The sequence below is a fragment of the Paroedura picta genome, chromosome 14 (genome assembly GCF_049243985.1).
Source record: "Paroedura picta isolate Pp20150507F chromosome 14, Ppicta_v3.0, whole genome shotgun sequence".
Lineage (NCBI taxonomy): Eukaryota > Metazoa > Chordata > Lepidosauria > Squamata > Gekkonidae > Paroedura > Paroedura picta.
In genome coordinates this window covers 19,119,632-19,147,570 of record NC_135382.1, presented here as the reverse complement: position 1 = coordinate 19,147,570, position 27,939 = coordinate 19,119,632, and the positions used below count along the sequence as shown (strand labels likewise).

Sequence of the window (27,939 nt, the reverse complement as noted above, 5' to 3'; positions counted from 1 at the left end):
TACTGCCTGGTCCTTTCGACTGAACCTGGGGTTTTCTGCATGCCAAGCAGATGTTCTACCCCTGAGCCACAGCCCCTCCCTCCAACAAGAGACATTAGCTTTACTGAAAACAACACCACTGCAATAAGCATGAAACAAATTTTTAATAGGGAGCTGGAGTGCTACAAGAAAGATAAAAAAATGATTTATTTTTTAAATCAATACATCAAAATTCTTGTGCACAGCACATACGTATAAAAAAATAAAGGCAATTACACTGTACAGGCACGTGGTTGAATTTGTTTCCTACATTTGTTTCTTACAAATGTACAATTTCCATAGTTAAGTCCATATTGAGTCAGAATATGAGGTATATTTTAGCTGTAAGAAAGAATCAACAGAGAGAAGGTAACATTGGGTTGTCCACTGTAAATTACTGGAACAGTTAATAGCGCATTTTCTGGGGCAGCTCCTTTGATTAAGATCTAGATAGTGAAAATTAAGGAACAATTTCAGTCCTCTTTAGCGAGATGGCAACCATACTTGAAGCTGTTGGACCAACAGGGCTGGGTCACTCACAGCTATTAGAGGTATGGGTGATGGTGGGTGATTCCTCTCCATCCCTGCCCTGAATAGCCCAGGCAAACCTGATCCTGTCAGATCTCAGAACATAAGCAGGGCTGACCCTAATTAATATTTGGGTGGGAGACCTCTTGGGTGGTAATTCCTCCAAGGAACACTAGATGTCATGATGCAGAGCCAGGAAATGGCAAACCACCTTCAATATCCCTTGCCTGGCTGCCAGACAATCTTCGGTTCCACTTGGATTGCCACACCATACGATAAATAAATAAATCCCTTTCTGGACATGTGTTGACACTCGTGGGATCAAGCTGGTTGACAAAATCATTTTGACTGGTCTCTGTGGACCATGCCACCTCAACTTGTGACCTCTAATGATGCAGAGTACAAGTCACAGTGAGTTGTCCACTGTAAATTACTGGAACAGTCATTGTGTCTCTGACACACTCAAATAGTTGGTTATCTTAGATCTATAGCTGCTGCTAGCCTGTGCCCTACCTCTTGCATTTAACATGAAGAAGAAGAAGAGTTGGTTCTGATATGCCGCTTTTCTCTACCCGAAGGAGTCTCAAAGCGGCTTACATTCGCCTTCCCTTTCCTCTCCCCACAACAGACACCCTGTGAGGTGGGTGAGGCTGAGAGAGCCTGAGAGAGCCCTGAGATTACTGCTCAGTCAGAACAACTTTATCAGTGCTGTGGCGAGCCCAAGGCTGGCTGCATGTGGGGGAGCATGGAATCAAACCCGGCTTGCCAGATTAGAAGTCTGCACCCCTAACCACTACGTCAAGCTGGTTCTCTCAGACATGAGACATGAAATTGCATTCTTTGGCTCCTTGTTTGCACTTCATGCTACTGGCTACTGCTTGCAATGGTAAATAGCCAGCTTTAGGCTGATCCTTGACTTTCTAGACCTTTGGTAGGTGAGTTCTCTATTATTTACTATCACTTGGTGGGGACAGAGGAGCTCAGAGGAATAAAAAAAAAACAGAACATCTGTACTGAGTAAGACTAAAGAGTTCAGACGGAGTGCAGAGTAGAGAATAAAAAGATGAACCATCAATGTCAGGAAAACAAGAGTCAAAAAGAGACTTTGACAGGGTTGGTGGCATTTTCTCGTGTGCCCCCTCCCAAATCAAGCAAGTAAAGAGAAGGAAAACTGCAAAGGAAAATCTGGAGAATGAGACTAAGCAGAACTGACTTTTGGATAAAGGGGGGGCTTGGGCAAGTCACCCTCAGTGGGCATGCAGAATCTTCTCATTCTACCTCATACCTTCATGGGAGCCTTTGTATAGTACCACTGGGTATTCTGCCAGCTCTAACAAATGCCCAAACTACACCGTCTTTCTATAGATAGGCTCTGAGTAAGAGTTTATTTCAGATATTTTCATCCTGCTTCAAGTTAAATCAACATAGGAATATTTACATAGGGGAAAAATCATGGTTTCCTCTGGAAATCTGACTCTGAAGCACATTCTGAAGTGTCCAGATTGAGGCATACCTATGTGAAGAGTTTAGAACAATAGTACAATGGAACAGTTCAGGAGGTAGCTTCTATAAGGGACTGCACAGCACCCAAATTCAAAGTTTATTGTAAGTATCACATCCATTTTTATACAATGTCCTCGACTTTGTAGCCTCTTTTCTTTGTTAGGGTATGTCATGCCTTAGACCAGGAGTAGGCAAACTGTGGCCCTCCAGGTGTCCATGGACTACAATCCCCATGAGCCCCTGCCAGAAAATGCTTCTACGCACCCGGAACATACATTTCAACTTTGCAAATGCTGGCAGGGGCTCATGGGAATTGTAGTCCATGGACATCTGGAGGGCCACAGTTTGCCTACCTCTGCCTTAGACCAACTTGTATGGGCTATAGATGACATTAACAATAGAAGTAATAGTTTAGCTTCCATTCTAGCAATCTAGCTGATATCACCTGTATGCTATCAGAGATTCTCTGTGGTGTCCTAGCTTTGCTGTAGCATGATTTTTTTTTTGCAGGGGGGGGAAATGCCCCCTTTCTGGTTGCCTATATAAACCCAACTGCATATTTCCAAGTTGTAACTGAGGAAGGGGAGAATCCCAGTTTGCTAATACTTAGCCTGCAAGTAGCAATGCGTTAGCAATGTGTCATCAAAGTGACAAAACCGTCCGAATAATATTAAAATTGCATTCTTAATTTAATCTAGCATTTCTCGTACAATTGGACTGGCTTGTGCTGATGTAACTGAGGCTCACTCTGGAAATAATACATCTACATGGGCTCGAGGTATAAATAGATCAATGAAATTGTGTCAGCATTTCAAGCATCTCGTGTCCTGTCCCTTAATTATTATTTCTCGCAGGGAGAGGGGAGCAGATCAGATGTTCACCTGCTGTAGCTGCCAAGGACTCAGCTGCTTCTTCGACTTCTGCCAGCTGAGTATCTGCTCGCAAGAGGTTGAGCTGTGTTATGCTTCTACGCCCCTGGAACATACATTTCAACTTTGCAAACTTCCCTCCCCAAAGACTACCATTTTAAATGGTTGCTTCCCTAACCTACCAACATAACATCCTTTTCCCTTCTATATAACCACTGAACAAAGTTTGCTTTCAACCTTTTCCCTATTTGGAGTATTTTAATGTTTTGCAACATGAACCTTAGGACAGCCATGATTGTGCAGAATATGGTTAGGAAGCATAGCTGTGTACATGTCCATCCGGGGGCCTCTCCCCTACCCTCCCCCCTCCAGGTCATCATGGGCCATTTGAGCCCGGGGGGGGGGGCACATTGACATTACCATATATGCTCATGTCACTTCATAAATGTTTAAAAAAAATTTTAAATACGTTATAAATTAATTAAACTTCCGGGAAACCCTTTCAGGGCTATCAAGAAACCTCAGGGTTTCACTGGTAATTCTGGGAAATCTCCAGGCCTTTACGGTACTTGGCAATAGTGATTATATCCTAATATGACTTGGGGGTCTAGGTGCCCTTTAAAAATATGGAGAAAATTCGTTCACAGATCTAGTGCTATGGTTGTCAACCTCCACTATTGTACCTGATTGTCCAGATGAACCCTGGAGAAAATGGGTGCGTTGGAAGCTGGACTCGATGACATCATATCCTGCTGAAATCCATCCCTGCCCCAAATCCTGCCCACTCCCAGCTCCACCCCAGAGTCTCCAAATATTTCCCAGTCCAGATCTGGTATCCCTATCTAGTACCACACCTACTTTGCCATGTATAATCTACCTCCCAGGTAGAATCATAGAGTCATCGAATCATAGAGTTGGAAGGGGCCATTCAGGCCATCTACTCCAACCCCCTGCTCTATGCAGGATCAGCCCTAAACATCCTAAAGCAGGTAGGATTGCTAAGCTTTACATTATGAAGGTAGGACTCTTGCCAGCAGCCCTAGTTGCCCACCATGGGTGGTGGGAGAAAAATAAAAATGGTGGTGTTGACTGCCACTCCATCACTTCCTGTGGCAACCAGAAGGGACATACGTTGGACCTAGGAATTGCCAGAAACTCTGTAGTTTCTCCAGGAAGTGACATAGAGACCCAGTCAATGTACATGTCCCCCCAGATGCCCACCCCCAATCCTCCAGTCAGTTGCAGGTTCAGCTGAACAGATTGTTTTGAGGATGAAACAAATACATTTGTCTGAATTCCTTGTAGATAGGGTAGCATAAGAGTAAGTCTATTTTTTTTTAAATGGCATGTGTCTGAGAGAACTCTAGTTGCTATACGAGTGCTGGAAGAATTACAGTATAACATGGGATATAATACATAATTGCCTTGGACATATAGCTCAGCTGCAACCTAGCAATGAACATGCCCGTGGTCTGACATCATCGCATATGGGGTTACAAATTTAGGAGAGCGCCTCCCCCATGCAAGCATCTCAAGACTTCTGGTCGCAGATATCTATAGTATCTATTGGCAGGGTCTCTTAAAATAATCTTTAAAGGCAGGGAGAATGTGGCATGACTGGTATTCTGAGGAAAGGTTATATAAACAGATGAGTGAAGTTAAGTGTTCTTTATATGTGTATTCTTAGGTGGGAGTTTGGGGCCCAGGGTAGGCCAAGAGCCTGCAATATATTTCTTTAGAAACCAACGTTTGGAAGTTACAAGTTCCACTGAATGACATTAACAGCACGGTTTTCTCCTGGGATTTATTTTTAAAAACCCACACGGTGTGTATTAGGCATTAAACTGAAGAGTGTAGAATGCACAGCTTTTGGGGGGGGTGCTGGGGGTATTGTGGGGGATATTCTCAGGGCACGTAGAGCAGCAGGGAGTCCTCAAGAGGGTGGGCTCAAGGTGCACCTTAAAATATACTCCCACATACTCTGCAACATGCAAAGATTCTCCAATGAAGAAGCAATGTGGAAGGGGGTAGAAAGTAGACTTGACCATCCAAATTAGTTTCATATGTTTTAACAGTTACATACTGCGGACTAAAATTCCAGTTCATGGTATGAATAACTAAGGTTGTCAGGCCACATCTGGCAACTGCTGAGACCATGGAGGAGGGATATGGGGGGGGGGGACATCACGTAAGCAATGACATCTCTCCTCGAGGAAGACCAGAAGAGGCACTGTGTCTCTCTGGGAATTCCTAGAATTTTAAAATGGTAAACGTTGTGCCTGTAGTTCTGCCTAAAACCAAACTTGAGATCCGAGGCAGGATTGCAAGCCTGCGCTGTAACTGACCAAGGCGCAGCTAGATCCCTTCTGCTGGATCCAGTCAGTTTAGAGTGAAACTGACCATTCGTGCGTACTAGCTGGAAGATCTATTGTGGAGCTTTTGTATATTAGTTGGGGTTGGATGTGGGTTTCTTTGGTTTAGTTTTGGCTCTTGTACTGTCATGCTGGGGTCACAATAAAGAGCTGAAATTAAGTCCCTGGGTCCTAGGTATAGTCTGCACGGGGCTTTTTACCTACTACCAGGTCAAATAAATCCCTCCCGTCTACACTGAATACAATTTCCATTTTGATTCTGGGCACTTTAAAATTTCCCTCTGCAACATGCATGATCGATCCGGAGTGACCCTACCTTTCCCCCACAATATCCAGAAGTGGATATAACCCTTGATATTTTGAAAAATTGCCATCAGCAAGTGTGCAGATTTCTGCAATAGTGAATTAACTTTCTCCTTCTCCATGCCTCGTAGCAAAGCAGTCTTCCCTAATTGGCCAGTTCAAAGACTTCCCGGTTCCCGGTTGCAAGGCTTTCCTTAAAGTGACTGTGCTCCAGAAACCCTAACCTCTCAGCAGAGATTTGCCTCCTGGATTTATTCCCCCCTCCTCTGCTGTCTCCAATCCTCCCCCCCCCCTTCAAGAAAAGAAAGAGACTTCTGTTGTGCTTGGCTCCCCTCCTTGCTCTGAGCTTTCCCAATCAAGTTCAGAACACTTTCTGTTTAAATTGCGGGGGTGGGGGGGTAGAGGAAGACCCAAGTTCAAATCGATCTGAATTCAGCAGGATACACAACAGAAAAAACAAAGTAAGTGCAGAATCAGCCCAGGTCTCTGAACCCACGGATCCAGAACTGGCAACAAGGATGGGATCGTGAAGCTAGGTGTGCAGCCCTGGTGAGCGATCACTGAAATCACTGCTGTGAAGCCCTGCCTTCTGGGGAGGGTCAAGCCAGCTGAAATTGCTCCTCCTGTTTGGGTAGACTCCTAGAGGACCATGACATCAGAAGTGATCTAATGACGTTGCTCTCCACACTGCACTGTCAAGGTGCTCTTTTCAGAGCTTCCCTACATCAGTGGGCTTCAGACTTTTCAGATCAGGGACCCAACTGAGCTACAAACGTATTACAGGAAGTCGTGTGACATCAGAGCCATAGAACAGGAAGAGGAACATTTCTGAAACTCTCTGAACTTTTCCATCCACACAATTTTGACCTCCTCAATGTACCCCGTGGAACATCTGCTGGCTGCACTGCAGAGCTGACTTGCAGCCTAGGGTTGCCATCTCTGGGTTGGAGTAAGCCTGGAGATTCTGGGGGTGAGCCTGAGGAGGGACCTCAGCAGGGCATCATGATGCAGCCACAAATGGAACTGATGGTCCACAAAGCATTATAAGGAGGAAAAGGCCACACAGAGGTTTAGAGTACACCCCCTTCTTTCTTCTCACCCCTACTGAGATGCACAAGCCTGCCAGGGAGTCCCAATGAATAGTTTTCTGGGGGGTAATCTGCAAAGTACATTCTGTCTTGAAAGCATAGCGATGAAGGTGGCGGACCAGTACCTGATTGCATGATCTGTTCAAATTTTCATTCAGATATACATATATTCACGGAAGTATGAAGATCAATACGTTACCTGGGAGATTATTCACATGTGCAAAATGAAACAGTACTTTTAACACTCCTCACTCTCACTTTCAGAGTCTGGGCAAAAAGTGTGTGACTGTCTGAGCCGGAGAGACTTTGCATCCTCGCTTGACTTTCCCGTATTTGCTGAGGGCTATGTAAGAGCCTCTGTAAGCGTATGACTCATAGGCGTTGTAGTTATTGGGAAGCAGAGTTTCTCTGAATTTGCATTCGTCTTGAAAAGTCGCCTGAGCAGGGAGAAGACAGAAAGACGGTGAGATTGCAACAGAGCTGGATTTGATCAGAGGTAGCGTCACTGTATAAAAATATCATCTTCTGAGGAAGAAATACCACCACATTAAGGGAATCAACGCTTTCCTTTAGCTTTACAGCTGAACAGCCAGTTCTTCCTGGAATATACACCCCTGCATCTACTCCCAGATGCCCCTGAGAAGGAGTGATTCATTCTTTCCTTTTAATTTACAAAATTTATATCGTGCCTCACGAGGGACACCAAGGCGGTCAACAAATTAAAACATACGTCGTAAAAATCACATTTTAAAATCATTAAAACCAACAGAAAATATGCACATCATGAAAACCAGAGCTGAACCAGATACAAAGACATGAAAACAATAATTAAAACATCGGGCAGGAAGGAAGGATCATTGAGGGAATGTCAAACAAAACAAAAGTCTTTGCCTACTGGCAGAAGATGGCAATTGAAGGGGACAGATCTCCCCATGTGGGACTGGGCAGGCATGAAGGGCAGTTGGTGGCAGTTGTGCTGTGCTGCAAAGACCACCATGACAGCTACAATTGTCAGGTGTTGGGGAGGGTATATATATACAAAGGTATAGTATTCCTAGAGCCTTTTGTGGCGCAGAGTGGTAAGGCAGCTGACATGCTGTCTGAAGCTCTGACCATGAGGCTGGGAGTTCGATCCCAGCAGCCCGCTCAAGGTTGACTCAGCCTTCCATCCTTCCGAGGTCGGTAAAATGAGTACCCAGCTTGCTTGCTGGGGGGTAAACGGTAATGACTGGGGAAGGCACTGGCAAACCACCCCGTATTGAGTCTGCCATGAAAACGCTAGAGGGCGTCACCCCAAGGGTCAGACATGACTCGGTGCTTGCACAGGGGATACCTTTACCTTTATAGTATTCCTAATTAGATTAAAGTTTTTGAAATATAATTTTTGCTTTGTCACCTATGTCACCAACAGAAAGATCCAAACTGCATAAGTAGGCTGGAGATTTAGTTATTATGACTTGCTATATATGTGTGAGAAATTGATGTATGGGAGTAATTTATATTATGTATCTGATAATGTTTACACCTCTTTTCTCCTTATGATTCCATGTGTTCTATCTTCAAATTCTGATTGTGTGTAATTTATAACTGATTGAAATGGCTTATGGTCGATCAATAAACTGAATCCTGAATACACTATTATTTACTTTAGTTGTTTGGTCTTATCAATCAAAAAACAGCTTATGGTCGATCAATAAACTGAATCCTGAATACACTATTATTTACTTTAGTTGTTTGGTCTTATCAATCAAAACACATATGTCAGCATAAAAGCAATGACTTATATTATGAAAAGGAGAATTTTTTTTGCTAAAGTTAAAAGGTAACGTCAGACTTTTTTTCTTCTGAGAAACAATCTGGTAATTTGATGGTCAAAATATTTAAATAGGTTCAGATCTAGAGTAGTTACACATCTTTACCATGTGGATCTCATTACTGATAACATTCCAGGAAATCCAGAAACAGTTTAATCATTGTGTCGTGCCATGGTACATGCCAGTGAGCTTCTTGGGGTCTATTTGGCTACTCAACAAAACAGTGAGCCAATCTTGGCTTTTCCCCACCTCATGGGAACAGGAAGTGCTTCCCAAAACCTAGAAGGCATCACCTTTGTGTTTTTCATAGAAAACCGATTCAGGAGTACGCTTTACTTGCAACTGCTCAATATTTTGTGATTGGCCTCGGCATCCTATGGGCCCACTCATGTCTCAGAATTCCAGAAGTGACCATAGGCTCAACAAGCCTCAATGATTTAGTGGGCAGAGGCTCAAAATTATTTTGACATTTGCAGAAAGGGCAATGATTTTTTTTGATATGAATTAAGTTTTAGATTGTAATATAATATTTCTCATCCCTATATTCTTTAGTTATCAGAAGATTTTTAAAACTTCATAGCAAAGAGTTATATTTTTACCACTGCCCTACATGAGCGATGTTCTTCGAGGACAAATCTATTTTTGGCAGCTGACCGTGTAGTCCTACCCACAGTTCCACCCTCAGCATTAATGAGCTTAGAAGGATGTAAGGCACTCACGGAAAATTAGTGGGGAGAATTTTGGAAGCCAAGACTGATTCATTCAATAGCAAATGCAGGTTAAAGTTAAATCTAATCAGAATGAATAAACAAATAGTAAAATAATAAAAATTGTACCCTGCTATTCCCTGGTCAGTTTAGAGCAGCTGACGGCAAACTTTAAAACAATCATACAAATTGAGCATTGAAGACATGTCAACATTAAAAAACTATCTCCTCTTAATTATTTGAACCTTTCTGAGGGTTGTTCAGAACTTGGAGGGATTTTTATTGATGGGTAGGCTCTCAGGCATGGAGGTCAGCATCAATTATGTTCTTTCCTGACCTCAACTTTAGGCCTGGCGGAACAGCACCATCTTGTAGCCCCTGTGGAATTGTTGCAGAAGAAGAAGAGTTGGTTCTTATATGCTGCTTTTCTCGACCAGAAAGAATATCAATGAGGCCTTCCCTTTCCTCAATTGCCTACAGTCTCCGTCCCTTAACTCTCTCCACAACAGACACCCAGTGAGGTTGGTGGAGCTGGTAGAGATCTGATATTACTATCAGGGCTGTGATGAGCCAAAGGACACCCAGCTGGCTGTGTGTGGAGGAGCGGGGAATCAAACCCACCTTGCCAGATTAGAAGTTGGCGCTCCTAACTGGACCCCAGAGGGCTCTGATCTATTTAGGCAGAGTGTTCTACTAGGCTGAGTCAAGGCCAGTTTTATTTATTTGGAGCCAGGGTACCTGAGCATATTTTGATTGTTTGAACTTAGCACACTTTGGGAGGTGGCATGAGATCATCTCCCCAGGCCCCGGCATGGATTGTATCCAACTAGTTTTCCTGCTAGTTAAAAATGGAGGGGTCTTCTTTGAGCATCCAAAAATACTATGCAGTCGGTCATGACACCTGCGTGTACAATTGTTATGTGGGATGGAAGTTGTAGTAAGGAAGAGAGTTGGGTGAGATTGAATGATCCAGTTGACTATTTGGGATAAAAAGGCAGGGAAATCACCCTTTCCCTTAGAAACAAGGGAAGAAAATGGGGCAGATTTTAAAGTGGGTGGTCTGCAAACATCTGAAGGACAATTTGTTGATCTGGGGAAGTCAGCATGGATTTGTCTCCAACCAGTTCCTTTTTTGACTGAGTGATGGGTTTATTAGATCGTGGAAACTCCGTGGATGTTGTTTACCTGGATTTCAGTAAGGTTTTTGACACAGTTCCTCATGATGTTCTAATGAGTAAACTAGAGGATTGTAGAATGGATTTTCGGATGATTAGGTGAATATGGAATAGGCTAGAAAACCACACCCAAAGAATGGTTGTCAATGGGATTTCATCAGATTGGAGGGAGATGAGCAGTGGGGTGCCACAGTACTTGGTACCGGGTCTGGTAATTTTTGACAGTTTAATGATCTGGAGGAAGGGGTGGAGGGACTCACTAAATTTGCAGATGACACCAAATTAGGAGGAGTAGAAAACATTCCAGAAAATAGAGATAGATTTCAACGAGATCTGAACATGCCGGAAAAGTGGGCAAATGTGAACAAGATGCAATTAAATAAGAAGTGCAGAATCCTACATCTGGGTCACAAAAAATGAGAAGCGTGCATACTGGATGGGAGATACACTTCTGGGAAGAAGTGTCTGAATGAGATCTTGGCATACGTGTAAGCTAAATATGAGCAAACAGTGTGAAGCGGCAATGAAGAAGGTGAATGCAGTCTTGGGGTGTATCAACAGAGGCATCACATCAAAATTACAAGATGTCATTGTCCCTCTATATACTACATTGGTCGGACTGTACCTGGAATACTGTGTGCAGTTCTAGAGGCTTCACTTCAAAAAGGACATGGACAAAATTGAGAGGGTTTGGAGGAGAATGACCAAGATGATCCAGGACTTGGGCACCAAACCTTATAAGGAAAGGCTGAGGGACTTGGGAATGTTCAGTCTGGAGGAGGTTGAGTGGGAGCATGATTGCTGTATTTGAGGAGGGCCAGGAGGAGTTCATGTTGGCAGCAGAGGATAGGACCTGCAGTAATGACTTTAAACTACATGTAGAATGATACCAGTTAGATATCAGGAAAAAGATTTTTCACAGTCACAATAGTTCAGCAGTGGTATCAGCTGCTTAAGGAGGAGGTAAGCTCCCCCTCACTTGAAGTCTTCAAGCAGTGGCTGGACATGTACTTATCCTGGATGCTTTAGGCTGATCCTGCTTTGAGCATGGGACTGGACTATATTATTTATTTATTTTTATTAATCTATTTATATATCACCCCTCTCGGACTTGCCGTCTTGGGACAGTAAATAACAACTTAGGTCACATTAGAGTAAAAACAGCTCATTTCAATTTACAATAAAATCAAACCAATACACTTTAAAATCACACTCAAACCACTATCAGCACCAACAGTTATTACTGGGGTAGATGGTAAATTAACAAGACTGACCTAGCCTATCAAATGATGAACTATCCAAAACAAAACATAACAAAAGAGCCCTGGAAACAATAATAATCTTGACAGGCTGTTAACAAATAGATTTCAAGAACAGAACAAAGAGGTGTTGGTAGTATCCAAGAATTATTATAGCCATCTGCTATTGTAGCAATATGTATGATATTTATATATCCCAAGTTTAAATGAAATTCTATAAAGGAAGAAGAAATACATCGTTATTTAAAAGTTAAATATTAATAAAGAAGTTGGGATATGAATTTTAATTATTAACTATTTTATTAAAATATTTACACCCTACCTTTCCTTGTGGTTCAAGGTGGCTCAGCAGCATGCTATAATGTATTTGTACATATTTTACTACAATATTTACAAAGTGTCAGGAATGAGACTGTTAATAATTATATTCTTCCAGACACCAGGAATACTATGGCCGTGGTGGTAATACTGAAATTAAAGTAAAATCCTTCTTCTGTTAGCTCTCATAGATTGATCCCACTGTTAAATAACAATTATAAAAACATAATTTCAGTCTTAGCTGACAGATTAAAGAAAGTATTATATATATATATATATATATATATATATATATATATATATATATATATATATATATATATATATATATATATATATATATATATATATATATATATATATATATATATATATATATATCAATGTAGATCAATATAGTTTATTAATGAGCATCTTGTGGAGCAGGCTGTCTGAAGCTCTGACCATGAGGCTGGGAGTTCAAGCCCAGCAGCCGGCTCAAGGTCGACTCAGCCTTCCATCCTTCCGAGGTTGGTAAAATGAGTACCCAGCTTGATGGGGGGTGAAATGGTAATGACTGGGGAAGGAAATTGCAAAACCACCCAGTACTGAGTCTGCCAAGAAAATGCTAGAGGGCGTCACCCCAAGGAACAGACATGATTCGGCGCTTGCACAGGGAATACCCTTACCTTTATAGTTTATTAACTGATAGGCAGTGAAAATACAGTATTAGAAGAGTTACAGTGAAAATTTATTATACAAGGACTAGTAGAGACACTAATCATGTTCTCAAGTCTCAGAAGGCTTTTGAGTATATAGTACCTTAATGAACATGGAAGTCTTCCAAAACATCCAGGACATGGGATATATAGGTATGACATTTTTTTTAGTAGAAAACATTTCTTCACGTATGAACATAAAAAACAACTGATTGGTGGCCATTGATGTAAATTAGAGAATAAATCCAGAGGATTTTCTGTTACAGACAGAACTAATTTAAGGACATTTACAGTACTGTTCTAAAAAAAATTGCACCCTTCTAAGCCCACTCACTTCAATGGATATAAAAGGGTATATATAGGCATAGGATCTCACTAGGTCTCCAGCAATAAGAAATAGTTATGGATATATAAAATGGTATTTGAACTTAATTGTGATGAATAAGTAAATTGTGGGCAAGGTGGAAGAATACCAGTGACTTTTGATCTGGAATTATAGAAGTAATTTTTGATGTGTTCTCTGGAGGTAAAACTGTTTGAAAAGTATGAATTGATGTTATATTATACCAGCTACTCTCCATACAATAACAAACACCTCTGACAGAAATGTAGGGATAACTTCAACGGATCCATTGTTCTAGTGGCATTACTTTTCTCTGTGTAAGCATCTTTCCCGTGACACAAGAAACTCCCTAAGCCTCTTGCATTGGGGGAAAGCTCCTTCTGCTGGAGGAAAGTCTTCTTAGGCTTCTACTTGTGGAACACAGATCCATCTGATCCAACCCATAATTCATTTTTCATATGTGATGGACATACAAAAGTACAATGAAATAATATAATAGATGTATCCTACCACTCTGATCAGCAAAGTCTGAAGCATTCTTCCAACCTAAGGAGACTTCTTCCAACTTAAGTGGAGGAAGAGTCACAATAATAATAATAATAATAATAATAATAATAATAATAATAATAATAATAATAATAGTAATAGTAATAGTAATAGTAGTAGTAGTAGTAGTAGTAGTAGTAGTAGTAGTAGTAGTAGTAGTAGTAATAGATCCTGCGATGGTTTCATTGACCTACTAAAAACGTAAAGCATGCAAGGTTGTAAAATATATATGACTGTCTAGCTAGGAGAACATTTCACATCTTTGAAAAACAAATGGGAAAATAAGCGAAATGGATATGGTGCCTTGTTCAAAGAAGGGAACAACACAAATGGTTTGTTCAAACTTGGTCATCATTAATTGTGTACTGGAAAAGTAAGGCAGTTGCATCTTCTGATATGTCTTATTTATTCATTTAGTTCTGACAACATTGTTAGATTTATTCATACATCTGCGATGCTCTTTGTAGGATGGATTACACCGAAATGCATTCTTTTTTTTAATTTTGAAAATTCTCAAAACAAATGAAAGAAACTAGTTGATAACATTGCATCACTTTCTAATGTTAGACAAATATGTAATATGCAAGGTGGTTGAGAGGAGAGCTAAACATGGCCCTCGTGCAAAGCATGCAGATCATTAAGAACAGGGAATACAAGACCCTTCCCAGTGTCTCTAAGCCTAGGATAATGTTGCATCTTGCAAAGTGAAATGGAAAAGTAAAGCTCTGTACTTCAGAACAACATCAGGATATATAATAAGCTTCAAATCTGCCTGTGTCTCTGACACTGAGTGATCCAAGTGATTGTTGGCAAAAGCTACACAAGGTTTGTATGCACAGTGTAGTATACTTGTCTGTTACCTGCTGATGTGGATGCAAAGCAAAATTCATGTAAGGACTATATGTAGAGGGACAAACGATTTTCAGTGGCTCTGTGTGGGCAAATTAATCGGTTTGTAATATGGGGCACAAGTAGGCTTGCTAGTCCTGCTTTTCCACCAGGAGGCCTCTTGCTGGCAAGCTCTATTACGCCATGGTAGGAATTAAAAACAAAACAGGGACAGTGTTGATGTTGCTACATCACTTCTGGGTACAACCCGGAGGTATGAAAGGCTAGCTCTATGAACTGCCAGAAGCTCTATGGTAAAACTGTAGAGTTCCTGGTCATTCCTAGAGCTACCCTTCATCACTTCCGGGTTGTATCCAGAGGTGATGTAGTGAAATCTAAGTCACCAGTGTTATGCCCCTTCATGTCCCCAGCCCCAGCCTTCCCACATTTTCAGGTGAAAGGCAGGGGACAAATTACTTTTTACACCAGGCAAGCAATGATGGGTGAAAGAGCTGGATGGATGAACTTTTTATTATTCAAAAATGAAGATTTAGAGCAGGGGTAGTCAAACTGCTGGCAGGGGGCTCCTGGGAATTGTAGTCCATGGACATCTGGAGGGCCGCAGTTTGACTACCCCTGATTTAGAGTGTGTGACAGAGAGACAGGTAGCATGAACTCTGTCTTTGCGATTAGCAGGAAAAGCCCCAGCTAATAGATGCTTTAGGAGCAAGTCTAAGCAGGGCTACTCAGAAATAAATGCCATGTTATCCAATGGGCTTCCTCCAAGCAAAGAAGGCCTTAATAGAATCAGATCTGCATACCTGCAAAACCACCTCTCATATTATATTCCACCGTGACAGCTGCACTCGTTTGAGCAAAGCTTTCTGAAGATGCCCCCTGACAAACAGGTCAAATCAACAACTATGTACAATCTCTGTGGTGGCTCCCACATTATGTTACAGCCTGCCCTTATACTTCTATCAGTTTGCAGAATGCGCCCAACAGATTTGTTCAGGAGAGCATTGTTCAGAAGAAGCAAAGCCGTGGCATAATAGATCAGCTCAGGAGGTGACTTCTATTTGATAAAACCTTTTCCTGTATTGTTTTGTTGACTTAAACAACTATTCTTCAATTTCCATCCCTACTGCACTTACAAAAAATCTTTGCTATTAGGTTGAATGCCTTTCTGGTTAGATTGAATTGTTTTATATAAGAGATAAATTCCCCCGAAATCTAGTGGTTCTTTGCCATTGTTTGCTTCTGCTACTTTACTATTATTAGTTTGCTGATTGAATTTTTAAAATTCCTACTTGGAATCTGCCTGGAATCCCAGTGAGAAAGGTGGACTATAAATAATTCTAATGAAATAATAGTAAGAACTATGACATTTTATGATGGAACCTGGGCTACTGTGAGCAAAGACCCAACTCAGCCCAACTCACTGCATAGGGCTATTGTGAAAACAGACAATCTCTAAATTGTTATTCATTTTGTACACTGAAAAAATATTCTAAACATGATTAATGATGTTAATAAGGATTATTTACTAATTAAACATATTGTTAAGTAGATTCAGGTGGGTTGGTCTGAAGTAACAAAACAAGGCTGGAGTCCAGGGGCACCTTTAAAACCAACAATGTTTAATTCTGGGTACATGCGTTCATGTGCATGCATACTTCTTCAGATGTGTATCTGAAGAAGTGTGCTTGCACACAAGAGTTTATACCCGGAATTAAACTGTTCTGAAGAGTTGCCATTGGACTGAAACTTTTTAATTCATCTATTTTTCAAGTGATAGCTGCAAGGGAGGGTGGTATGTAAATATAAGAAAATATAATAAATAAATAAATGTGTAGGCAATACATTGTTAAAAGTCGGGTTTAATCAAAACCGAAGTCTTGATAATTTTTTCTGAGAAGATTTTCCATTACTTATTGCAACTAAACACTGAATCTAAACTAACTTTTTTTTTATAAAGGCAAGTGTGTCATCATTCTATTTCAGATCCTTAGAATTTAATCCATTGTCAAAAGTAGCTGCCATCTTTCCCATCAACTAAAGCTTAAGTAACATAGACTGTTTACGCACTGGAAACTTCACTGCCCCAGCTCTCGTGCAGGAGCACAAATTGGGGGCGGATGAAGTGCACCAGTTCAAATGCTCCCCTGTGTGGGGGCAGGAAGAGGTGGGGCAATCTGCCATGACTAAAACTCCAGCCTGCAGCCTGGTCTGAAACCTCCAGTGCATAAACAGTCTAAGTATCAATTGAGTTAACTAAGAAACAACTAAAGAGGGGGAAAGGGGGGACCACTAGTACATCCAGTTTAATTTTGTTTGAGATAGTGTTGATTCAACTATTGTTGTTCAGAGTGTGTTTGTGTGTGTGTTTTTGTTGTCCTCCCTTTGTCCACCCCATGCCTTTTCAAGTGCTAAATCAGCCCCCCACCCCCATGGCTGTTATGGCTCTTGAAAAGAAGAAGAGCTGGTTCTTATATGCCGCTTTTCTCTACCCAAAGGAGTCTTAAAGTGGCTTACAATAGCCTTTCCTTGTCCTCTCCCCACAACAGACACCCTGTGAGGTAAGTGAGGCTGAGGAGAGCTCTGATATTAATGCTCGTTCAGAACAACTTTATCAGTGCTGTGGCCAGCCCAAGGTCACCCAGCTGGCTGCATGTGGAGGAGCGGGGAATCAAACCTGGCTTGCCAGATTAGAAGTCTGCACCAAACAGGTGTGTTTGTTTGTGTGTTTGGGAAAGATTGCCCAGTGCTGCTGGAGCACGGGCCTCTTGGTGCAATAGTTAAAGGGCTAAAATGTCCTGAAAAATGTCATTGGCATACACAGCCATTTATTGTACAGGGTTCAATTGATGTGCATACATATGTGAACCAGGCTCAAGACAATGAAATTCTATCTTAAATATGTGATCTACACCAGTGGTCCCCAACCTTTTTATCACTGGGGACCACTCAACGCTGGGGACCACTCACCACCTTTTACTGAGGCCCGGTGGGGGGGTCGTTTACTCCTCTACTCTCAACCACTGCCCTAACACTCTCTGATCGCTATGGTAATGTTTAAACATCCCTTCAAAATAAGATACAGACACGCCACAACAATGAACATAAGGAACATTTTATTATCATGGAAATTTTAACTCATGACAATGACAAATCAATGGGAACCCTGAGCTTGTTGATGGGAGACCATGACACCCAAAGTGTGTTGTAAAGGGCCGGGGGGGATGAAGTAAAGGGCCGGGGGGGGGGGGAGAGAAGGCGTCCTTCGGGGCCCACCTCCAATTAATCGAAGGACCACATGTGGTACGGGGCCCACAGGTTGGGGATCGCTAATCTACACTACCCATCTCTGATGTGCAGCAGAGGAACTGGGATCCACTCATCTGGGAACAATTCTATCTGGATTGCCCATTAGTCTAGGCTTCTATTAGCCTAGGCTGCAAATGTCTTACAGGAGAAAAAGTACCCAGATACCATACATTTTATGGACCAATTTCTAAAGTCCAGCCTTCATCATACTCACAGTGCCATATAATCTTCCTTTCTGGTTCATTGCGATAAAAAGAGTACTTCTCACACCAAAGAGACTAACCACACCTCGCTCTACTGTTGAGATTTCCAGTAGACCTAAAGAAGTAGAAAAATGCAGCATCTGAGTATCATGCATTTCATAGATGCCCCACGCCTCAATTGCAAACATAAGGATAGAAACCTTTGTAAAAAGCTGTATAGAATTTAGCAGTGCAACCTTTATGCAACATTGATTTTTAAATATATATATAATAATTAGAAACTGTGCTAAAATTATGTTAGAAGTAAAACATCAACAGTGCAGCTACCTACCAATTACTAGCCCTTTGGCCGATTATATTTAATAGATGATTTTATTTATTTATTTATTTATACATTTGATTTACAGCAGTAGTTCCCAACCTTTTTATCCCCGGGGACTGGTCAACACTTGACAATTTTACTGAGGCCGGGGGTGGGGGTAGTCTTTTGCCGAGTGACATCACTGCCACTGCCTGAGCCCCTGCTCCACTTGCTTTCCCACCAGCGCCCCTGACTTCCTGCCGCCCGCAGCAGCTGTGCAGTGCCACGCCGAGGGGGAGCCCCACACATGGTGGCCACCAGAGAGCACCAAAGGTGAGCCGGCGGCAGAGTGGCAGGGCAGCCCCCGAGGCAGCAGCCGGGGAGGAGGATTAAGAGGAGTCATAGCCCGGTACCGACTGATCTATGGACCGGTACCGGTCCATGGACTGGAGGTTGGGGACCACTGATTTACAGGACTGCCCATCCCACAGTGGGCTCAGAGTGGCTAACAACAAGGAACACGAATAAAAATAAAATAGTTATGTGTACAATCCACCAAAGTTCATCCCCCTCATATGTCCTACTGACATTTTAGGACTAGAAATGGCATCTCTGAACTGTAGTAGCAACTTTCAGATTACCGAACAAGTAAAGGGCTTTTATTGTCGGAGCATTTCAACAGCAGCATTAATAACGGTCCTAGGCTTTCAAAGTTACATCTATAGAAAGCAAGGTCTATTTATTTCATCCCTGTTCAAGAATTCTTAAGATATTTCCTTCTGGCGTCCTTTTGTCTTTTAGACACTTATTGCATGGATGTTATACCAGCCTAGCATGGGTCCCCAGTCATCCCCAGTGATGATCTTTGCTTCGCAACTGGCACCCCCAATCTTTCAGCAGGCTTTCCTTTGCCGATATGTTGGCTAGATGGATTTTGCTGCTCTTTACTGCAGCAAACATTTCCACCCTCCCCCTAGTCATTTGTGTCCATGTTTTCTGTGCCAGCATACTCTCTCTGCAACACGCCGTCATAAGGTCATAACTCGTAGTACGGTACAACACACCCCTCCTAAGAACGTCTTTGCATACTTAGCAAGCTCTTGGTGGCTTGCAATGCACCGAAGGCAAATTAAACTTCAGAATAACCCCACAATCTGCAAAAGATTAAATCGCCACAGTCACACTAGCCTCTCTCTGAGTGTGCAAAATAATCACATTTTTGTTATAGATACAGCTATATATTTCAAAGCCTTCCTTTTGTGTCATGCATTCAAATGAACAAATAACCATGCTTGCTTCGCAATTTCTCAGCGTAAGTGAGCTTTTTTTGCAAACAGGGGTTCAACATCATAAACATGCCAGTTGCAAAGTAGAACAAGCCTTAGCGAAAGGACTCCAACCTGCAAGGGAAAGAAATATTGCCTTTCGGAGGTTGCCAGGTTGAACCAAGTAAAAATAAGCTGGTAGCTAATTTTGTCCAAGTATTTAGGACGTGTTTCAGCCGGGAGGTTTCGGGTGCTGATTGATCTTAGAGAATTTTAAAAGCCGACAGATGGATCTTCTACTAATAATACCAAGCAAGAAGCCTTTGGGTTCTAGGAAGGGTAATGACTACACCAGACATCAATCACACCATTTCATATTGTTATGCAACTCACTGTATTGGTTTTCAGCATGAATGCCACTTATCCTTCCATCTGGAAATATCTGGAGGTGAAACCCAATGCCTACATTGCAGTAAAGCTTCCGCTGCCGCTTGATTCCTAGCAAATAGTCAGTTTCCCAGTTGACTTCAGATCTCTCTCCTGACATCCCGGCGAGGGACCTGGACAAGAGGGACTCCCACCCTCTCTCCAGCAGGGTGCCATTTGTTCTGCTCGCCACTGGGTACGACGAGACGATCTCGGCCAGGAAACCCAGGAGAACAAAAGCAGGGAACGTCAAGTGGACGCTCGCTTCGCAGGACATAGTGATGAGTTGTCTTTGCGCGATGGCCATCAGGTTCACCTCTCGGGCACGTGGTCAGAATTAATGGCCCTAAAAATACCGCCCTTCTTGTTTTTCTCCCTTCGGCATGGCGGCAGTGGCTTATTTTTGGAAAGCAGAGGAAGATTTTGGACATGAAACCAAAGCCCAAGAGCAGTTGGGACAGGAAGGGAGGCAGAGCAACAGAGCTGGAGCTGTTGGGGACCATGTTTTGAATGCCTCCTGCTCTCCGGTGGGCAGCCCACTTGCCTTTGATTGACCGATCTTTATATTTCAAAGGCCGTCCCTCCCTGCTGCATCACTCTGACATCAACAGCCTGCTCAAGGTATCCTTGCCAGGATTGTAACTCTAGTCCATGCCCCTCCCTGGCCCTCGGAGATTTGACATATGCTCTTATCCAAGGATGAAGTTCCATTGGATAATGGCCGTGACTCTCGAATGCAAAGGGGCTCGAGCCGTTGAGCTGTGCTCTATTTCGAGAAGAAGGTGTAAAAATGGGGGCCGCCCTCACCGGCAGGCTATGAAAGCTTTGCCAACTTCACTTAGCGCTGGGCTGGACACCCCGGCTCAGCGACGGAATTTGAACGGGGGCCGTATTTCAGTCACGAAGGAACTGAAGGGTGAGAAATGTACTGACTTAAGGCAGGACACAGGCAAAGGGCTCTTTAATCTCATCTTCACTGGTCAGGGCAGCAGTGGCAGAGCCATGGAAGATGCCAGCAGCTCCTTCTGAGATGTAGACAAAGGGCCCTTTTCAATACCTTCTGCTTTCTTTGAAGAGCTATGGAGGCTTTGGCAGGACAGTCCCCTTGGAATGGAACCCATTCTCTTACTCCAAGGCAAGAGGTTACCTCAGGAGTTTACAAGAATGTTCGTTTGCCTCCAAACCCATGGCATCTACTTGTGAAGATGGTTCTGTGCCAAAAGCCAAAATAATAGAGGGGGAGAAGATGAGGCTTAGTAATAAGTCTGTAGGTTTGGCAAGACACAGACTCCAAGTTCTTTGGAAACAACAACTCTTCATTCAATCCACTCCATCTCCAACACCAAACAGAGAAATAGGCACACACACACACAACTTATATACATTTCAGGCAGCCCACCAAGAGATCTGATTGGCCTTTAATGGAGGAACCTGATTGGCCCTTAAAAGGGCCCCCAGATTGGTCCATTATTAAGGTCTAGCTAGATGGAGATTGTATGGCCTTCAAGCCATGGTTTGCATCCTGTGCAGAATGTCCACAGACATAACACTTAGCAAAACAATACCTCAGGAATTTACTTAACCTGGGCCTAGTCTGCACACAATAGATAATGCATTTTCAATGCACTTTCGAAGTAGATTTTCCTGTTCTGCACAGGAAAAGCCAGCTGCCAAAGCACATTGAAAGTGTATTATCCTACATGTGCAGACTAGGCTCTGATCTGAAAACAAGAAAAACTAACTCTACGCGCCAGAGTTAGTTGCAAGATTTCAGGGGGATTTCAGAGAGTGCTTCCCCTTCCAGGAGTGCTACCTCCAGGTTGGGACATTTTCGGAGATTTGTGGGTGGAGCTTGGGAAGGGCTGAGTTTGGGGAGGGGAGCTGGGTTTGGTGCCAAGGAATCCATCCTCCAAAGCAGCCATTTTCTCCAGGAGAACTGATCTCTGTAATCTGGACATTAGTGGTAATTCCAGGAGAATGCCAAGTCTGTCCTGGAAGATGACAACCCATCCACTTATTAGATTTAATCTACTCCTCATGATGTTGACCTGATAAGAATTTTAAAAAGAAAAATACCTGCTGAGGGCTCCATTAATGGAATCTCCAGCTTTATGAGGCTATCATAAGTCTGGAGATGCTCCTCCAAATATGAGGCGGTTAAATTTTAAATTCCTGAATTTATCCATTCAAATTTCATTCAAGAGCTAAGTGCTTGTGCAGGCCCTGTTTCTATCTACCACAGAGGAACTTTGTCCGATGGTGCGTCATCTGATTAATTCCTTTTGTGTGTATGTGTATTTGCAAATAGAAAACCACAATTTCATTTCTGGCATTGATAGTATTTCATCCAATCCCATGACAGGAAAACTACAATCTTTATACAAACTTGGTTTGGAGTAAACCCCACAGAACACAGTGGCACTTGCTCCTGAGTAAACATGCCTAGTGAGAGGCTTCCATGCAACTGGAGGAATGACAACAATGTAAAGTGGAAAAGCACAATCCTGAATTCCTTTGTTAATGGAGCATCCAAGAAGAGCTCTGGTTTTCAATGTAGGAGGGGGACACCCTCCGTGTGGGCCATATCAAAACCCAAAGGATATTACCCAGTTTTACTTGCAGCAGTCTGTAAAATGCCATGCATTTTCTTTGGGAGTTGTATTTCATGTTTTGCTAGTGATTTCTGAAATGTTTCAAATATCTGCATGTTTAAAAAAATCTACCATTTGTATCAGAGTGTACTTTGAGGTTGGAGAAGGGAATCTGTCTACAATACGGATATCCCAAAAGATCCAGGGAAAATCAAACTCCCATTTTTTTTGTCAATTTAACTCTCAATCCTCTTTTACGTTCCTAATCATTTCTTTCAGAGTCAATCATATGCATTTGTGTTCTCCCTGGGAGCTTTTGGACAATGATTGGAAACGACATCAGGGAACCCACGACCTTATATATCTGTCTGAGAAAGCAGATGTGACATCAGCATGTTGGTGATGTTTTAGATGCCCCCGAAAACTGCATGTTAAGTACCGCAGAGTTTGCAGGGATAGTCAGAGGATCACTGGCATCACCTCCAGATTTTCAAGTGGAGGTGATGTCATGCGTTGTCAGATGTTATTTCTGTTTCCAAAACATTGCCAGATGTCATTGCCAGATGTTATTTCTGGTTTCTCCTTCTACACTAAGGAGCAATGGAGGAAGGGAGAGTCCAACCAACAGAGAACTCCTGCTATGAATGACCACCTAGCATCGCTGGCTGGGCCTGCAACAACCAGTTGTGTTCTGTTTTAGCCTCCTTGGGATATGTCTGACCGACTCTAGGTTGATCTGCTCCTTACCTTATTGTAGAGGTACTGTAATGCAAATACATGGCTCATCTACCTCCTCCAGGTGAGAGTACCTGTCTTGTGGGCCAGAACAAGTGCCATCATGACTGTCATGCTCCAGCCTATGTTTCCCAGCCCGTTTCAGTTGGCAACAAATTAAAATGTTTAATTGGAAAATGCACCATCTCCTACCTGAGTTAAAAATCCTGTCTAAAAAAATAAGCAAACCTGTGCCTGGACACTTGACAAGTACTCTGGTTACTGGCTGGGTGCAATAAATCACTCAGACATTACTGGAATTGGCTATTGGGATACAATAGATCCCTGATCTGCTGCCAAGATGTGGGGCCCTCTCCTTTAAGACCCTCTGCCCAAATCAGGGACGTGAGGCTTGGGGGAGTATGCTGTGGGCAAAAGCTTGCTCTCTCACAGAATATCACCAATCCCAGACCAAGAGTTCCCTGCAATATACATGGAGACCCTGGCTGTTCCAGTCGTGTAAGTTCTTTTTCACAAACCAGGGTACACTCCCAAATAACCACTACCTTCTTAAAATGAAGAAAATTTATTTTTAAAAAATATGAATATCAGTACATGTTCAAGTTTCCAAAGCACACGGAAAATAAAAACATCCAAAAAACTTAAACTATACTTCCTAGATCAGCCTTTCCCAACTTTTTTACCATGGAGAAACCCCTGAAACATTTTTCAGGCTTCAAGAAACCCCAGAAATGATGTGATGGTGCAGAATATGGCTGGGAAGCATGCCTGGGCCCCTCCCCTTCCCACCCCTCCCGACCCATCATTGGCCAATTTGGGAGGGGAGTCAACATAACCATACATGGTCATATCACATGATAAATGTTTCATAACTGTTTAAAAAAAAATAACTCCCACTCATTTGGGAAACCTTTCCAGGGCTGTCAAGAAAACCCAGGGTTTTATGAAACCCTGGTTGATAAAGCATGTCCAAGATCAAGATGCCTGTAAAGGTAAAGGTAAAGGCATCCCCTGTGCAAGCACCGGGTCATGTCTAACCCTTGGAGTGATGCCCTCTATCGTTTTCATGGCAGACTCAATACGGGGTGGTTTGCCAGTGCCTTCCCCAGTCATTACCGCTTACCCCCCAGCAAGCTGGGTACTCATTTTACCGACCTCAGAAGGATGGAAGGCTGAGTCGATCTTGAGCCGGCTGCTGGGATCGAACTCCCAGCCTCATGGTCAGAGCTTCAGACAGCATGTCAGCTGCCTTACCACCCTGCACCACAAAAGGCTCTAGGAATACTATACCTTTGTATATATATACCTTCCCCAACCCCTGACTATTGTAGCTGTCATGGTGGTCTTTGCAGCACAGCGCCACTGCGCCACAAAAGGCTCATTTGCGCCACAAGAGGCTCATAAGATGCTTGTAGCAGTAGGTTATTCCCATTGAAATTTAATGTGATCAGAGCTGAGATCTTTGTACATTAAAAATCAACGAATCTGTGGTCATGTAGTCAGAGCTGAAATTTGTCATTTGTCTTGGATCACTCTCTGTGCCGAACCTAGTTTTCAAAATGCTTGGTCTAATTCAGCAATACAAAAGAGAACTAAACTGCGAGGGGGACCCTGTATTCCGGGCAAAGCCAAGTTGGTGGGACTCCCTTTCTTCCAAGCCCCGGAGCAAAGGCATCTGTTTGTGACAGCTCTTAACATATGCAGGATCCAGATCAGATTTCGAAAGTATTCTGAAAACCAGTAATAGACCCCAACACTGACAGGAGGTTAAATATAAAACATAAGCAATTTGTTCTATTAAAGAAGCCGAGAGTCTTATTTTTGTCAAATGATGTTATGCGAGCGTGTTGTAAATCAACGGAAAGGTCTTAGGAGCTGCAGGATCCCAATTCCCACTTTGTTTCTTTTTCTTAAGCTTAATTATAAACAATAATTATTAGTACCAATGAAGGCTGTTAGCCAATGAAAAATTTGTAATGGATTAATCACCTGTTTCAATAAATGGCAGGCACAGCTCGTATGCATGCAACTCTTATGTGTATACACAGCTGCACGTGAAGTTGAAGATGGAGAAATGAGGGGCTATTTTTCTGTTCTGACTGGCTTTCACCCCTGAAAATGTGTTGGCCTGGGCTGTGGGCTTCAGTTGTCAACTTCCAGTTGAAGCCTGGATTTTCCTGGAATCCCCAGATTACAGAGAAGTTTCCCTGGAGATAATGGCTGCTTTGGAGGTTGGAGTCACATCATGCTAAACTCCCTCCTTTATCTAAAACTCCAATTTCCTGCAGGCACAGACAAATAGCACGCCTAAATTGGTCTGCTATGGTACCAGTGTGCAGTACAGTACTACTGGTTGAGTGTAAGCTAAGGTGACCAGATTTTAACATTGGTAAAGCGGGACACCATTCACCAAGGGAGGGGGGTTGGGTTCTTGATTAAAAATTTGGTCTATATGGAGCAACAAAAAGTTTCAGAGAATGCGTAGAACGCAAAAATAGTATTGTAAGATATATATTTTAATTTCAACATAAGTACAATTTGCCTCCAAAAGTGGGACAATCTGGTCACCTTAGTGTAAGCCATGACTTCTTCAGGTAGCAAAATGTTCCAGCTCTTCAAGAACTACTGGTTGTCACCCCTGGTGAAGAGCAGGAGGGATTCTGAAAACTGCCTTAATACCATTGTAGACTCTTGCGCTGCTTCTTGCTGTTTTTATACTTTGGCTTGTTCAGTTTGTTCCTGTGAGCATCTTCGAGTGGGTTTTGGAAGGATGGTATAAAAAGGCCTTCTAATTAAGGGCTACCTAATTCTTTCCCGGCACCTTCCAGATCATGCAGTTGTGCCCCTGGGTGATGGATTAAAAAAGAAAGGAAAAACAGACAGCCAATCTGGTATCATGCTTAGAGTTCTAGAATTCTGGTATCATGCTTAGAGTTCTAGGTTAGTTCAGTCTAACTTGCCTCACAAGCTCAAGTGGATTCAAATGGGTACTGTATTGGCCTGAAGCAGCACAACAAAACAAAATCAGAGTCCAGCAGCACCTTTAAGACCAACAAAGATTTATTCAAGGCGTGAGCTTTCGAGTGCAAGTCTGAGGAAGAGTGCTTGCACTCGAAAGCTCACGCGTTAAATAAATCTTTGTTGGTCTTAAAGGTGTCACTGGACTCTGATTTTCTTTTGTTAAGCTCAAGTGAGTAGCTGTGTTGGTTGGAAGCAGCCAAGTTAAGATCCACAAAGTTTCATTCAAGGTGTGAGCTTTCGTGAGCATACATTTCCTCAGGTACAATGAAATGGGAGTTACCGGTCCATACTTATAGGTAGAGTGTGAACGGTAAATTAACATACAGCAAAATGAAATGTTCAACGGATTCCAGAATCAAACTGGGATAACAAGCTTAGTTTATAAAACGACCTTTCATTTCGGATAAGTTCCAGGGAAAAACATGGTAAAGGAACGAAATATGTCAAAAATGTCTGCCCATAACTTTCCCGTTTTGGCATGTTCATTTTCCTTCAAGGTATCTGAAGAAGAGTGCTTGTACACAAAAGCTCATACCTTGAATAAAACTTGGCTGGTCTTAAGGGAGCCAACTGGACTCTAAAATTTGTTCTGCTGCTTCAGACCAACACGGTGACCCACCTGAATCTGTTTTTCCCTGGAAACGAACCCAAACATATGAGAACTTTATAAACTAAGCTTGTTATTCCTGTTCAGTTCTGGAATCTGTTTAACATTTTCACTTTGCTCTATGTTGACTGCTCACACTTGATTTATAAGTATGGACTGGGTAACTAACTGCCATTTCATTTTATCAGAGGAAGTGTGCATGCACATGAAAGCTTATAATTGAATAAGACTTTGTAGGTCTTAAAGGTGCCACTGGACTCACATTTATTTTGTCTCACAGGGTTGTTGTCAGGATTAAATGGAGGAGGGTGGAATCAGAATGCAATGCAATGAAATCTGGATGATTAATCAAATAAAATCAATAATCTATTGGTACCCTTAACTAGATTACTAAGGATTACTGATCCTTAGGATTTAAAACTGGACACTGGTAGTAGCAGAAGTGGAAATCCTAGAAGGGTACCTGAGAACTTTATTTGGTTTTGAAGGTGTCCCTGTAATATTGCTTGACAAAATACCAATGCAGGAAAAGCAGGCACTGAAAACACTGTACATATGTTCACAACAGATATAGAATTTAACTGAACATGGGAGAGCTTTCAGTATGTGTGAAAATGAGCATGAAACAAGGTCTTCCAAGTCATTTCTGTCCAGCCCTCGTTTTTCAAGAAAAAATACTTTCTCTGCCTTGGGTAGCAGGTTCCACGATGCCTTCGGTGTCCATAGATCTGGCTTTGATTGCTGATTCACACTGGGTGCCTTTGCGCACTGGGTGCAAGGCACAGCTGGGGCTAGAGGCCCCTAAATAGAGGAGTCCCATTCATAGCTGCTGTTCTAATGATGTTATGCAGTTATTCCGAGCATCTCCTGTGCAGAATGCCTATTCCACGTGGGATTAGAGAATAGCTTCTGTCTGATCCACATTAGACGGTGGTATGGAGCAAGGTCAAGGAAAGCACGCAAGGGAGCATCGAAAATTCCCTTTTGGAACAGACGAGCAGCGGCCATATGCTCACAGCTGGAATGTGCATGGAACTCCTTTCTGCGGAGTCTCCATGCTGACCTTTGGCTACATTCTCATAGCGTCCGCAAAA

The 27,939-nt window shown here is 42.5% G+C and overlaps 1 protein-coding gene across 2 annotated transcripts; it reads right to left on the bottom strand.

Moving 5' to 3' along the window:
• Nucleotides 1–108: 108 nt before the first annotated feature.
• Nucleotides 109–20,420, bottom strand: FGF6 (fibroblast growth factor 6). 2 transcript variants are annotated; one of them, XR_013226571.1, is made up of 4 exons: nt 19,859–20,420; nt 17,911–18,014; nt 6,881–7,118; nt 109–464 (listed from the first exon to the last, which is right to left on the bottom strand). XR_013226571.1 is itself a non-coding variant. In XM_077310329.1 (3 exons), the coding sequence occupies exons 1-3, from the start codon at nt 20,196–20,198 to the stop codon at nt 6,942–6,944; spliced, it is 621 nt and encodes a 206-aa protein (XP_077166444.1). In that variant the 5' UTR covers nt 20,199–20,420; the 3' UTR covers nt 1,277–6,941. The 2 variants fall into 2 exon arrangements, 1 of the variants encoding a protein (XP_077166444.1); XM_077310329.1 differs by lacking the exon at nt 109–464 and having other exon boundaries at nt 1,277–7,118.
• Nucleotides 20,421–27,939: the final 7,519 nt, after the last annotated feature.

What these genes read in the sequence shown, in the direction of transcription:
- FGF6 (XM_077310329.1), bottom strand. Translation starts at nt 20,198, where the DNA reads ATGGCCATCGCGCAAAGACAACTCATCACTATGTCCTGCGAAGCGAGC. An exon ending in TCATGCTGAAAACCAATACA is followed by an intron (nt 18,015 to 19,858) that starts GTGAGTTGCATA and finishes CTACTTCTTTAG; the next exon opens with GTCTACTGGAAATCTCAACA. An exon ending in AAGGAAGATTATATGGCACT is followed by an intron (nt 7,119 to 17,910) that starts GTGAGTATGATG and finishes CTCCCTGCTCAG; the next exon opens with GCGACTTTTCAAGACGAATG.